The 13,099-nt window shown below is 46.3% G+C and overlaps 2 protein-coding genes across 2 annotated transcripts in view; one reads left to right on the plus strand and one right to left on the minus strand.

Annotated features, from left to right (window-relative positions):
- The window catches only part of METTL1 (methyltransferase 1, tRNA methylguanosine), a 1,067,043-nt gene that overhangs the window by 932,261 nt on the left and 121,683 nt on the right, over window positions 1-13,099 (minus strand). The gene's annotated exons all lie outside the window — the stretch shown is intronic.
- MARCHF9 (membrane associated ring-CH-type finger 9) overlaps window positions 1-13,099 on the plus strand; it is a 47,801-nt gene that overhangs the window by 27,410 nt on the left and 7,292 nt on the right. Inside the window, exons 2-3 of the mRNA XM_060252985.1 lie at window positions 1,619-1,774; window positions 5,830-6,022. Coding sequence (XP_060108968.1) covers window positions 1,619-1,774; window positions 5,830-6,022 — 349 coding nt within the window. The remainder of the gene's footprint in view (window positions 1-1,618; window positions 1,775-5,829; window positions 6,023-13,099) is intronic.

Raw genomic sequence — 13,099 nt, forward strand, 5'->3', positions numbered from 1 at the left:
TGGTTGATGCTTCTGCCACATAAGAGCAGAACCTAGTAGAAAAACAGTCCTCTCATTCTGCACGTTTTGGTGCAGGATTGAAACTTGGGAGAAGGATCCAGTGGCTTGATGGAGAAGTGAATGCGTTTTGTGTAAGGCTAAGAATTTTTGTTAACAGGCTAAGAATAGTGAGTTTTCCAAGATTAAAAAGTGAGTCATGTGTCATATTTTGCTTCCTGGATGTGGATGTACACTCCATAGAGCTACAATTCACTCTGACCTTGCTTATGGAGGTATATGGACCATGAACAACAGTAATCTGAAAAAATGATTTTTGATGATCCTAATTTATTCCAATAATGAAAGGCACATTATCTAGTTAATGAACTGGCTCTGCTTCTTGTGTTGTACTTTGAATAATTTTACTTTATGGTGTGTATTTTAACAATTTCTACTACTAAGGAAGTCCTTGTAGCCAAAACACGTTTGGTTTTAATCAGGGGTGGAATTCTAGCAGGAGCTCTTTGCACATTAGGCCACACCTCCTGATGTAGTGAATCCTCCAAGAGCTTACAAAAAAGAGCCCTGTAAGCTCTTGGAGGATTGGCTACAACAGGGGGTATGGCCTAATATGCAAAGGAGCTCCTGCTAGAATTCCACCCCGGTTTTAATGATTTTTTTTTCTATTTGTAATATATTAAAGCTTTGTTAATTTATCATATGTAACCTGTTAGTATTCATTGTATATTAGGCCTTTTGTCAGCCTTTTTGATTACCTGCCACATGTTGAGATCACCTGTTTGTTTCCAAAATGCTGTTTTCCTAGTTCTGTAGGCCCTCAAAGTAGCTCACAGTTTTTTAAAAGTTGGGTGCTTACCAGAGCTTTTTTTGTAGCAGGAACTCCTTTGCATAGTAGGCCATACCCCCTGATGTAGCCAGTCCTCCTGGAGCTTGCAGTAGGCCCTGTACTAACAGCCCTTTAAACTTTGGGAAGATTGGCTACATCAGGGGTATGTGGCCTAATAGGCAAAGGAGTTCCTGCTACAAAAAAAGCCCTGGTACTTACTGACACATGAGCTTCCATGGGCAAGGCTACTGTACTCTCCACCATGTAGCCTGGTCTGGCTTCCTCCTCTGTTGCTCTGATCTGAGCAACGGTGTTAAGTAGCTGATGGGTAGTATCTGGGATGTGATGAGTGGCCCAGGGGGTGACCCCTGGGCTCCTGGTCCTGCAGCTGACAGGAATCCACAGCAATTTCCCTTGTCCAGGCATATATCCATAACGTATCAGTAATACTTCCTGCAAGCGGGTCTGAAATATTGATGCTAATTGCTCCTCTTGCTCGCCTGGCAGCGCATTAAGCAGGTAGAACTAACGAGCTACTCTCTTTTTTTGTTAATGGAAGGGGTCTAATGGACTTACAGGCCCATGGATGGTCAGTATTACCCAGAATTCTCTTGGAAGGGGGTTGAAGGGGTGACCTCTGGTACTGGATAGCTGTGAGCAGTGGGTAGCTTCTGTAGGGAGTGAGGTCTCTGTGTCAGGGTCCAGGAGGCTTGGTTGGTTTGTGGGGAGGGAGGAAAGGACAGTTAATGAGCATTGGTATAAACTGAGCCCTTGACTTTCTCTTCCTTGCAGGGGGAGCTATTAAGCCCGTGTCGCTGTGACGGGTCTGTCCGCTGCACCCACCAGCCTTGCCTGATTCGTTGGATAAGCGAGAGAGGCTCCTGGAGCTGTGAGCTGTGCTACTTCAAATACCAGGTCTTAGCCATCAGCACAAAGAATCCCTTGCAGGTGAGAACCAAGGAGGCTGAAGTCCCAGTTGGTTCACTGTAGTTCTGCTAGCAGGCAGCTGCTCCTGCTTGCAGAGGAGCTTTGGCTCAGTGGCAGAGCTCATGCCCGGCATCCAGGAGGTCTCTGGTTCAATCCCCAGTGCCTCCAGTTATAGGATTTCAGGTGCCAGAACTTGGGGGAGATTTTTTCTCTGCCCAAGGCCCTGCTGGCAGAGCAGACAATTCTGGAGTTAGGGGGATCAAGAAGAGGGGTCTGATTCTGTATAAGGCCGTTTCATGTATGGGCTGGGGAGAGTGGAGGATGAGGTGTGCACAGCAGTGTCACAAACATTTCCAGATTGGCTTCCACAGTGTGAGGCTCTTCCCTTACTGGTGCCACTCCTGGCTCTCAGCCGCCAAACCACTTTCATTCTCTGGGATCTCAGAATAGGGTTGTCAGGTCCAACTCAGGAAATATGTGGGGCCTTTGGGGGTGGAGCCAGGAGCAAAGCTGTGACAAGAACAATTGAACTCTGAAGGAAGTTCTGGCCATCACATTTAAAGGGACCATGTTCCTTTTAAAAATGCCTTCCTTCCTTTGGAAATGGGGGTTGGGGCGCCATCTTTTAGGGCTCATAGAATTGGACTCCCTGGTCCAATCTTTGTGAAACTTGGAAGGTGTTTTGAGGAGAGGCACTAGATGCTATGTTGAAAATGCGGTGCCTCTATCTTAAAAAACAGCTCTCCCCTGAACCCCAGATATTCAGGGATCAATTTTCCATTATACCCCATGGGGACCAGTCTCCATAGGGTATAGTGGAGTGCCCAGTGGGCATTCAACCTTCCCCCCTGCTTTCTGATAACTCTGAAGTGGGGGGAGCGTCTCCAAACCAGGGGATCCCCTGCCCCTAGCTGTTAACCCTAGTTATGCATCGCTCCTCCCCAGCCTGGTTGTGGAGCTGCCATTATCTGCCTCGCCATTTTGGCTTGTACTATTATCTGGGCCACTGGTTGGAGTGGCATTCTTCCATTATCACCACCTCTCTCCTGCACTATCCTTGCTGGCCCTTCCCTCTTCTCTCCCTGGCCAGTTCCTAGGGGGCCTTCAGCCAGGCCCTCCGTGCCTGGCTCCACTCAGGTTCTTGCATTGCTGGGCCCCGCTCACATCCTGCCCAGGCCACCGTGCTTAGGCTTCTGCTAGCTGCTTCCATGCTTGCTGCCTTGCTCAGTGGCCTGTGAGGCTCAGTATTCTCTAGCCACCGTAGACAAGAAGTGATGTCATCAGCTGACACCTGAAGCTCTGGGACCCTGGAGGGAGGTGCAGTTGTTGCAGCTACCTGCTGCCCAGGGTCCTGTCCTTTGTCCTGACTGAATTGACGGTAGTTGCCTGAGGTATGAGGAAGGTGGATGGGTCCTATTTAGCTCTTGCAGTGTTGGGGAAACTTCTGGTTCTGCCACAGGTACCTTGGCTGAGGACCAGGTAGGCAGTGACTCCAGGCACAAATAAAAACACACTTTTCTCCCTCACACTCCTCACACTATTTTCTGTGTGTGTTTTTGGACAGCATAGCAACCTCTTTTTGGTGTAGTGAATGTTCTTCTGAATCTGCTCCTTTGTGGTGGAGGCCTGTCATTTACCATGTCTGTGGTGGAGGTCTGTAAAAGGGGAAATAGTCCATACATAAAATGATGGGTTAAAAGGCTTATCATAGTGACTTTACAGCAGCGCATACGAATGGGTCCTGAGGCACGTGCAGATAGGCAGTTTGTCCCCATATGTTCCCCAGAGAGCACTGAGATCTAGCTCCCAAAACCTCTTAAAAATCCCTGGGCCAAGAGAGGCTAGACTGAAGACAACCAGGGAGCAAACCTTTTCAGCAATGGCCCCTCGATGGTGGAATCAACTTCCAGAGATGGTGCGAGCCCTGTGGGACCTGAACCAGTTCCGCAGGGCTTGCAAAACCTCTCTGTTTCAGCTTGCCTTTGGGACAGAACCTGGCTAAACGGATCTGTAGCCATCCAGCCATCTTGTGCATGATTGTGATCTATAGCACTTTATAGCACCGTTTTATCCATTTAATTAACTATGTAATTGAATTTGTAACTGAATTGTATTTTAAAATTGTTTGTTTTATATTGTATTTTATTTATATCACGGTGTTCCGTGTCTGTGAGCCGCCCTGAGCCCGCCATTGGCGGGGGAGGGCGGGATATAAAAAATAAATTTATCTTATCTTATCTTATCTTAATCCCGGGGCTCATGCTGTCCAAGAGAAAGCGGTGGAGCAAATCCCTTTCCAGCCCTACCTCCTTTCCACAAGAGGGGCCCCCCTTATTTTATGCACTGAAAACATTTATATCTCACACTCCCAGCATGATGCTCTCAAGGCAGTTTCCCCACAAAAATTAGTCCAAACACTTAGAAGGTTTTTTTTCAAAGCTGGTCTGCCTTAAGCAAAGGGACACACCCACTCATATAGTGTGAAGATTGTGAAAAGGATGGTTGATGTGCTCTTCCTCCAGTTGAGGGAAAGAATAGGGAGCTGCCTCTAACTTCACCCTCAGGAGTTGCAGCATCTCAGAACCTAGCTATAAGCATGACTTAAGCACTGTGTCCCTGTGTGTCACAGTACTAGCCTAAATTGGGGCCCTGTGGGACTGAATTGAATTCCAAACATGCAACATACAGCCACACATCCAGTTGCAAGTCTTTGTCATGGACCTGTGGAGGTTGTATAGTTAGGCCCTCAGAGTTCAAGATTTTATTGTTCTTAGTTCAGTGACTTCCAGTCTTTAGGAAAACCCTTTCCCATCATCCTGTCCCCCATGGTGCATTGCAGTGGATCCTGGGGCATATTCCAGGGAATGCACAGTTCATGGGGGGCCAGTCATCAGACCTTTTGTTGCCCCCTTGAATTTTTCAGTCTGGAGGAGCAGCTGTTGCTCATTATGGCGCATCTGCTTTGTGTGCAGAAAGTTCCATATTTCAGTCCCTGGAGCCTCCATCTTAAAGGTGTAAAGAGGTCACGCTGAGACCCTGTAGTGTCACTGCAAATCAGAAGGAGATGGCACTGAGCAGACAGACCAATGGCCACTCTGCATAGAGGCGGCTTCATGTGTCTGTATTCAGCTTGGGGTTGCATGGCATGGAATTCATAAAGCTGGTTTATACTGATCAGGCTAATGGTCCAGCAAAGCCAGAATCATCTACACATCCTGGCCCAGTCTCAGATGGAAGTCTGCTACATCCTCTAGGACCTGTTCCTTTTCATTGGAGATGCTGGGGTTTGAACTTGAGGCCTTCTGTGTGCCAAATAGAGGCTTTCCCACTGAGCTACGGACCCTTCCTTTAAAAAATATGGTCTAGCTGTCTTCTAATAGAGTTCCCAATAAACTGCCATGCCACCCTGGGTTTCCTTAAAACATCATAGTCCCAGGGCGGGGTCCCCAAGCCTGCAGGCACCTTTGGAATTCTGACACTGGATGCTGGGCACAGTCACAAAATGGCTGCCTCAGTAGGCGGAGCCAGCCACATAATTTCAGGGAGTGGGCCATACATAACTCTAATAGTAACAGTTCAACATTTCAGGCAGAAGCTCTGTTTAACATAATACCTTTTAAGTGGAACATATTGTTTAAAAATACTTTGTTTAAAAATACTTCCTTGCATGCACACTGCTAGTCTTCAGTGAAGATCCTTGTGCTATAGTGGCAACTGCTGCTGAAGCAACTCTTTAAAAATCTACACAGCCAATCAGAAGCCCCACCTGGCCCTGTTGACTTTCTAAAAAGAATTGGTGGGTGTTTTAGAAAGTTGGCACCATGTTGGGGAACCTTATTCTAGGTTATTCCCCTGACCTGTTTGCAGTGTGCAGAAAGGAAAGTGTCCAAAGAAGAACTGAAAGTGGGTTTTTTTAAGCATTAGAACTCTTTTCTGCAATTTTATGTATTTGCTCTGACTTCCCAGGATTCTGGGCCCCATGGACTAATCCCATTTCAGTGCTCCTCTGTTATCTTGATGAAAGCACCCCCACCAGCTGACATTTAACCTGCCTTTGTGCGCTTTTCTGTCTGCAGTGGCAAGCGATTTCCCTGACTGTGATAGAAAAGGTTCAGATTGCAGCCATCATTCTGGGTTCCCTCTTCCTCATCGCCAGCATCTCGTGGCTCATCTGGTCATCCCTCAGCCCCTCCGCCAAGTGGCAGCGGCAGGACCTGCTCTTCCAGATCTGCTATGGCATGTATGGCTTCATGGACATTGTCTGCATAGGTGAGAGCTCCCACTCCAAACTCGTTTTTATTTGCTTAGAAATTGAGTGGAGAAAGTTTGGTCACATTCCAGTGTAACAGGCACTGCTGGATGCTGGCAACAGGAAGTCTCTTGGTCACTCTCTAGGGATTCCTCTGTGGAACTCTATTGCAAAGGCACACCATGTCATGAGTTCCAAGGGGTGAAAGGAACTGGAAATTCTTACTGGTGCCATCTCGGCAGGGGTGGAGGAGGCTTAAAGCAAAATATGGGAGGTAACACTTCAGCGGTTTTCCTAACTGTTCTCTGTACCACTTTGGACCAGTTTAGTTTCAACTCAGTCTGGTTTTCAGAGGATATGTACTCACTAGAGGAGTCTGGTTCTGAAATGGGGCCTCTGGAGAATACTGTTGGAAGCATAGAGATGTACCAGTTTTCAGGGCTGATGTTCAGAAAGAGTAGTTTTTGCTTCTGTTGGGGACAGGAAAGAACTTATTGCAGCTTTGCTTGAGGCCATTAAGAACTCGCTACCACCACATTCCCCACTTTGGCTTTTTAAAAACTAATTAATTCTTCAAATAATCTTTAAACTGCAACGCTGTTTCTGCTCCTCAGCTTTATGTAAACCCCGAATTTTGGGTCATGTGCAGAATTCAGAAGAAGAATGTGCCATTGAGTCACAGCCAACTCCCAGCAACCCCACCTATGGGACATTCCAGGCGAGAGATGAGCAGAAGTGGTTTGCCATTGCTTTCCTCTGCATAGCAACCCCAGTGTTCCTTGGTGGTCTCCCACCCAAGTACTGACCATGGCTGACCCTGCTTAGCTCCCAAACTCTGATGGAAACTTTTTAATAGCAACCCCCACCCCCGGGCTTGGATCTATAGCTTTGTTATGGGATTGCTTCTTTATGGGAGCTGTAGGGAAAGTCTGCTGAGGAGCTTTCTGTTTGCACAAATCCAATGATGTTCAAAGTGTCTAGTGCTAGAAGAAGCAACCTTTGTAACCTCCATAGCAGAGGACTGTCTCCACAGGAGAAAAGTGTACAGAGAGCAAAAGTATAGGATCCAATCCCGGGTTTCTAGCCTCTTAAGGCACATAGGAAGATGGCGCATAAGATTTGGTGATATCCAGACAATAATATCCAACAATAGAAAGAGGAGGGAGTTTTAAGTAGAGTTACACTCTTCTAAGCGTAAATGGACTTAGAAAGCTGTAACACCACCTAGAATTGCACTTTGAGTAACATTTCCAATGGTTAAGTGATTGACTTCAATTCTTTGCATGGCTCCTTGCTGTGGCCAGAACAAATGCAGTAAATTGTTCAAATGAACAACAAGTAGATGTTAATGCACATCGTTTGTAGAGCATGAAGTTTACCTTTCCTTGGTGCAGAATTTTCACTGCCCTGAATGTTTGCTCAGCTAATCTTTCATATTGAATGCCAGGGCACAGCCCATGAGCATACAAACTAGTGCTAAAGTCGGGAGGGCCTCTGAGTATTTGCATAATGCTTTTCTTTCATCATTGATCAATTGCAGCTCACCCTCCTGCACTTGGGGTTCAGGGGGAGAGCTTTCAAGAAAGAAGGCCCAGCTTCCAGGACTGACTTTAGCCCCTGTGTGCCATTTAGAAATTGAAACCACTTCTGATGACTCAGAGTTGATCACACTTAGAACAGTGAGATGCATTTATGTATCCCGAGGCACCTGGTGGACTTTTGAGAGAGCCCTCTGGAAGCATTTACCATTCTAAAGTGACATGAACAGAAATATTAAGAGATGGGTCTTTCAGCTTTGCGCGGATAAAATGCAACAGCAAGAACCAGCTCTTTGTCTTAAAGTACAGCATCCAGGCAGCAGTAAATGTTAATAGTAATCTCCATTGGACCTTAGTTCTAGACCTGGGAATCTCGGCTTTCGTTTTCTTCCCCCTTAAAGTTTTTAGGTCTCATGACTCCAGAGTTAGAGCTCTCTGGAAATGGGGTAACAAAAATGCAGAATGAAGAGGCCACGGAAGCCCAAATCCATTACACGGTTTGACTTTCTTTCATTCTGTGCTCATCTGTCCACTCTCCATCACACAGGGATTATGTCCAACTTCTAGGGTTGCCAATCCCCAATTGGGGGCAGGGGATCCCCTGGTTTGAAGGTCCTCCCTCCACTTCAGGGTTATCAGAAAATGGAGTGGGGGGAGGGAAATCTCTGGTGGGCACTCCATTATTCTCTATGGAGACCAATCATTTCAATTGAATTCAATTTCATACCTTTAGTGATATAAAGGAAACCAGTCTCCATAGAGTATAATGGAGAATTGATCTGCAAGTATCTGGGGCTCTGTGGGGCTGTTTTTTGGGGGGGGCCCAAATTTTCAGCATAACATCCTTGAAAAACCAAGTTTCAAAAAGATTGGACCAGGGGGTCCAATTCTATGAGCCCCCAAAGAAGGTTCCTCTATTCTTCATTATTTCTAATGGAAGGAAGGCATTTAAATGTGATGGCCAGAATGCCTATGGGGTTCAGTCATGCTTGTAACACCCTTGGCTCCACCCCCAAAGTCCCCAGATATTTCCTGAATTAGACCTGGCAACCCTACCAACTTCTGAAATCATTAACATTTCTATGTAGTACTAACTAGGGTTGCCAGCTCTGGGTTGGACCCGGTGATTTTTATGTGCAGCCTGAGGTGGGCGGGGTTTGAGGAGGGAAAGGAGCAGGATATGATTTTCCATAGAGCCCATCCTTCAGAGCAGTCATTTTCTTCAGGGGAACTGATTTTTATTATCTGGAGCTCAGTTGTAATAGCGGGAAATCTCCAGTCCCCACCTGGGGGATGGCAAACCTAACGTGCCATGAATTGTAACTCGATAGCTACCGTATTCAGAATTATTGTTATTACAGATTGAAAGGAGCTGGGAATGAGAGGCTGGAAGCTCAATTGGAAGCTTAACTTGTGAAATATTTCTGATGTGGACTTTCCTTGGTGAAGGGAGGGGCCGTCTGTTGCCTGGGCTGGCATTTCAGGGCTGACTCGCCAGCAGGGCCTCCTCTCGCTGCCCACTCCCCTCCACCACACAACCTTCTGCTGCCATCTTCCCCCTCACTTCTGTTTCTCTCCTCTCTCCGTGTGCCAGGCAGTCCATTACAACGCTGAGCATTCGTGAGCCAGATGTCATCTTTTAATTCCTGGCTCCTTGAATGTGCTACAGTTCCAGATAACGGCTGTTTTAAACTAGCAAAATGCCCATCTAGAAAAAAAATATTTCCTTCATTATCAGGGGAGGGGGGGTAAGGCTTGCTGCTTACCTACCCTACTCCCCCCCCACCCCGCCCCAAGCTCAGTGATAATAAGGCAATTTCTGCATCTCTGAGCTTCAGGGCTGATGAGAGATAAAACCCTAGAGATATAACCCTGGAGGGAAATTGCCTTTTAGCATTGAGTTTGGGGCGGAGCAGGAAAAGGAGTTTTCCATTTCTCACAGCTAGGGCCATCTCTGCAAATCTGTTGCTGATAAAAGTAATTCTGAGCACTCCGTGACATTTTGCTGCTGGTCCCCTGCTTGTTATTTTAAACAATCAAAATGCCTATCGTAACAAGGGGGCGGTTAGAGGGCCTGTATACTGCAATAACTCCTGGGTGGGAACCACTGAGAACTGTATCTGCTTTGATGGTACAGCGAATCAGGGCTGCATTCAGCAGGTAACTTTTTCAAGTGCTGCCTCCTAGATCCTGTCGAATGACATTTGCCCACAATTCACTGGACTGATTCAGAGACCTTCCACTGGGGTCTCTGTAGCCATTTGGATCCAGCTTAATAGCCATGGGAAGAAAAGCTGTGCATTTTTTAAAACCTTGGGGATTAATGAGACCCAATGGCTGAAAGAAGTTTATGCTCGAACAGGATTAAGAAGTTTGTGCTTGAACAGGATTGGCATAATATAAGAACATAAGAAAAACCATGTTGGATCATGCCAATGGCCCATCCAGTCCAACACTCTGTGTCACACAGTGGACTGCCATCAGGAGGTCCATCAGTGGGGCCAGGACACTAGAAGTCCTCACACTGTTGTCCCTCCCAAGCAACAAGAATACAGAGCATCACTGCTCCATACAGAAAGTTCCAACAAAACGCTGTGGCTAATAGCCACTGATAGACCTCTGCTCCATATATTTATCCAATCCCCTCTTGAAGCTGTCTGTTCTTACAGCCTCCACCACCTCCTGTGGCAGTGAATTTCATGTGTTAATCACCCTTTAGGTGAAGAAATACTTCCTTTTATCAGTTCTAACCCGACTGCTCAGCAATTTCATTGAATGTCCACGAGTTCTCATATTGTGAGAAAGGGAGAAAAGTTCTTTTTTTCTCTATGGGTTAACTGGGGTATGAAAACTCTAATCTATGGGCCTACCTCTGATCAGACCTTTCATAACACTCCTACCTGTGCTCTGAATGAGCCCTATTTGATTCTCAAATGCAGCACTTCCTTGACAACGTATAGACTGCTGTCTGTTTTGGTTTGACAATAGCAGGCAGAGATCGAATAGCACTTGCAATAGCTGTAACAAACTTGCACATACACCAAAGCTTAGAGCAGCCAAATCTGTTTTTAATGTTGACTACATTTTGGATTTAAATATGTCAAATGGTGGATCCATATCCATTGAAGTGCCCATGTACCCTTTTGAAGATGAAATAAAAAAATAGCACATCCTTACCTCTTCTGCCACTAGGGTTGCCAGGTCTACTTACCTGGCCAAAGGGGGGTGGGAGGAAGCCTTCTGGGAGTGGGAGGGCAGGGGGAATGTTGCTGTGTGTGACAGTATCAGCACAATGACATCACACAAGAGTGACATCATCACACTGGGCATGTCACATGGCAACACTCTAGCTTTGCCAAAATGCTGAAGCATTGCTGCACAATGTGCCTGGCGTGATGCCATTGTGCCACTTTCGCTTGAAGCCATTGTGACAACGTGGGAGGGGGCTGTTTGGGGGTGGGGTTTCCCTGCCAGCCAACTGGCTGGTGGCAGATTGGAGCCCTTCAATCAAGGAATCTCTGCCCAGACTGAGGGTTTGGCACCCCCATCCGCCACAACAATGTTCTGATATTGACAGCTATATCCTTGTTGTCTTTTTTAAATCAGTGGGGGGTTGCACAGCATTAACAAGTCTTAAGTGACCACATAATTTCCTCGTCTGCTTTGGATGGCCAACTCCATGTTGGGAAATTCTTAGAGATTTGAAACTGAAGCCTGAGGAGTAGGGTTTACTGGGCTGGCAAATACTTGTAGATTTTGGAGGTGGTGCTTGGGGAGGGGAGGGCCCTCAGGACAGGGCATAATGCCAAAGAGTCCACCCTCCAAAGCAGCCATTTTCTCTAGGGGAATTGATCTTGGTTGTCTGGGGAGCAATTGGAATAGCAGGAGAACCCCAGATGCCACCCTAGGGTGGCGAAGGACCTCAGCAGCGTGTATGCTATAGAGCCTACCCTCCAAAGCAGCCATTTTCTCCAAGAGAAGTGATCCCTGTAGTCTAGACTTCAGTTGTAATGCCAGAAGATCTTCAGGCCCCACCAGGAGGTTGACAGGAGAAAATCCTGAGAATCCGTGATAACCAGCCTCCAAAGAAGCAATAAGACAACTATAAAAAAAGGTAGTCCCCTGTGCAACCACCGGTCGTTTTCAACTCTGGGGTGACGTTGCTTTCACAGCATTTTCATGGCAGACTTTTTACTGGGTGGTTTGCCATTGCCTTCCCTAGTCATCTACACTTTCCCCTCCAGCAAGCTGGGTACTCATTTGACCGACCTCGGAAGGATGGAAGGCTGAGTCAACCTGGAGCCGGCTACCTGAACCAGCTTCCGCTGGGATCGAACTCAGGTTGTGAGCAGAGAGCTCCATCTGCAGTACTGCAGCTTTACCACTCTGCACCACGGGGCTCTAAGACAACTATGCAAATTTACAAAACACTCAGACAAACCATCTTATAAACATACCTTGATATACAGAACGCCTAAAGTGAAAACAAAGGAAGGAGATAGTCTTTGAAAGTTCATAATAAACAGTCCCACATAGACGATAAGTCCTTCCACATTCAAAGCAATCCTCGGTCCAGTTGCTCCTGAGGAGACCCTGTAGTGTACCTGGTTTCAATTCCAAATGTATTAAGTACACAGCATCACACAGTGACGGGGTAGTACTTTATATTCCCTCATTTCACTAGTAGCTTTGATCAGCTTTTAACAACTTTATCAGAGCACGGCAAGATTTCAATTCTTTGCACACAGTTAAGTTACAATTTTCCAAAAGTCCTTCCAAAAAAGCTGGCAAGAACTTTCAAAGACTATGTCCTTCCTTTGTTTTCACTTTAGGTGTTCTGTATATCAGGGTATGTTTGGTGTAGTGGTTAAGTGCGCGGACTCTTATCTGGGAGAACTGGGTTTGATTCCCCACTCCTCCACTTGCAGCTGCTGGAATGGCCTTGGGTCAGCCATAGGTCTCGTAGGAGTTGTCTTTGAAAGGGCAGCTTCTGTGAGAGCTCTCTCAACCCCACCCACCTCACATTGTGTCTGTTGTGGGGGGAGAAGATATAGGAGATTGTAAGCCGCTCTACGTCTCTGATTCAGAGAGAATGCGGGGTATAAATCTGCAGTCTTCTTTATAAGATGATTTGTCTGAGAGTGTTTTGATTATTATAGAAGTTTGTGTTGTAAATTTATATAGTTGTCTTATTGCTTCTTTGGAGGCTGGTTATCACGGAACCTCAGGGTTCTCTCCTGTCACTCTCTGTCGTGATTCTCTGTTTGTTGCACCAACCAGGAGGTTAGCAACTCTGCTGACCTGGCTAGCCCTGCTTTGCTATAGCTGCATTATTTTCCTCAAAACTTCATATTATGACATCATTGCTATCACAAAACAACCTGCAGAGTAAAACTTACATTATTCAGAGTCAGAGTAAGATTATTTTACAGTGTCTTGCACAAACCTCAGTAACCCTTTCTGTTAAGCATTTGTAATCTGTTTTTATAAGCAGCTAGTAGAACCCATACCAAGGTGGAATCCTTTGAAAGCCTACACTGTAAATGCAATATAAAATTA

Source organism: Heteronotia binoei, chromosome 13, assembly GCF_032191835.1.
Source record: "Heteronotia binoei isolate CCM8104 ecotype False Entrance Well chromosome 13, APGP_CSIRO_Hbin_v1, whole genome shotgun sequence".
Lineage (NCBI taxonomy): Eukaryota > Metazoa > Chordata > Lepidosauria > Squamata > Gekkonidae > Heteronotia > Heteronotia binoei.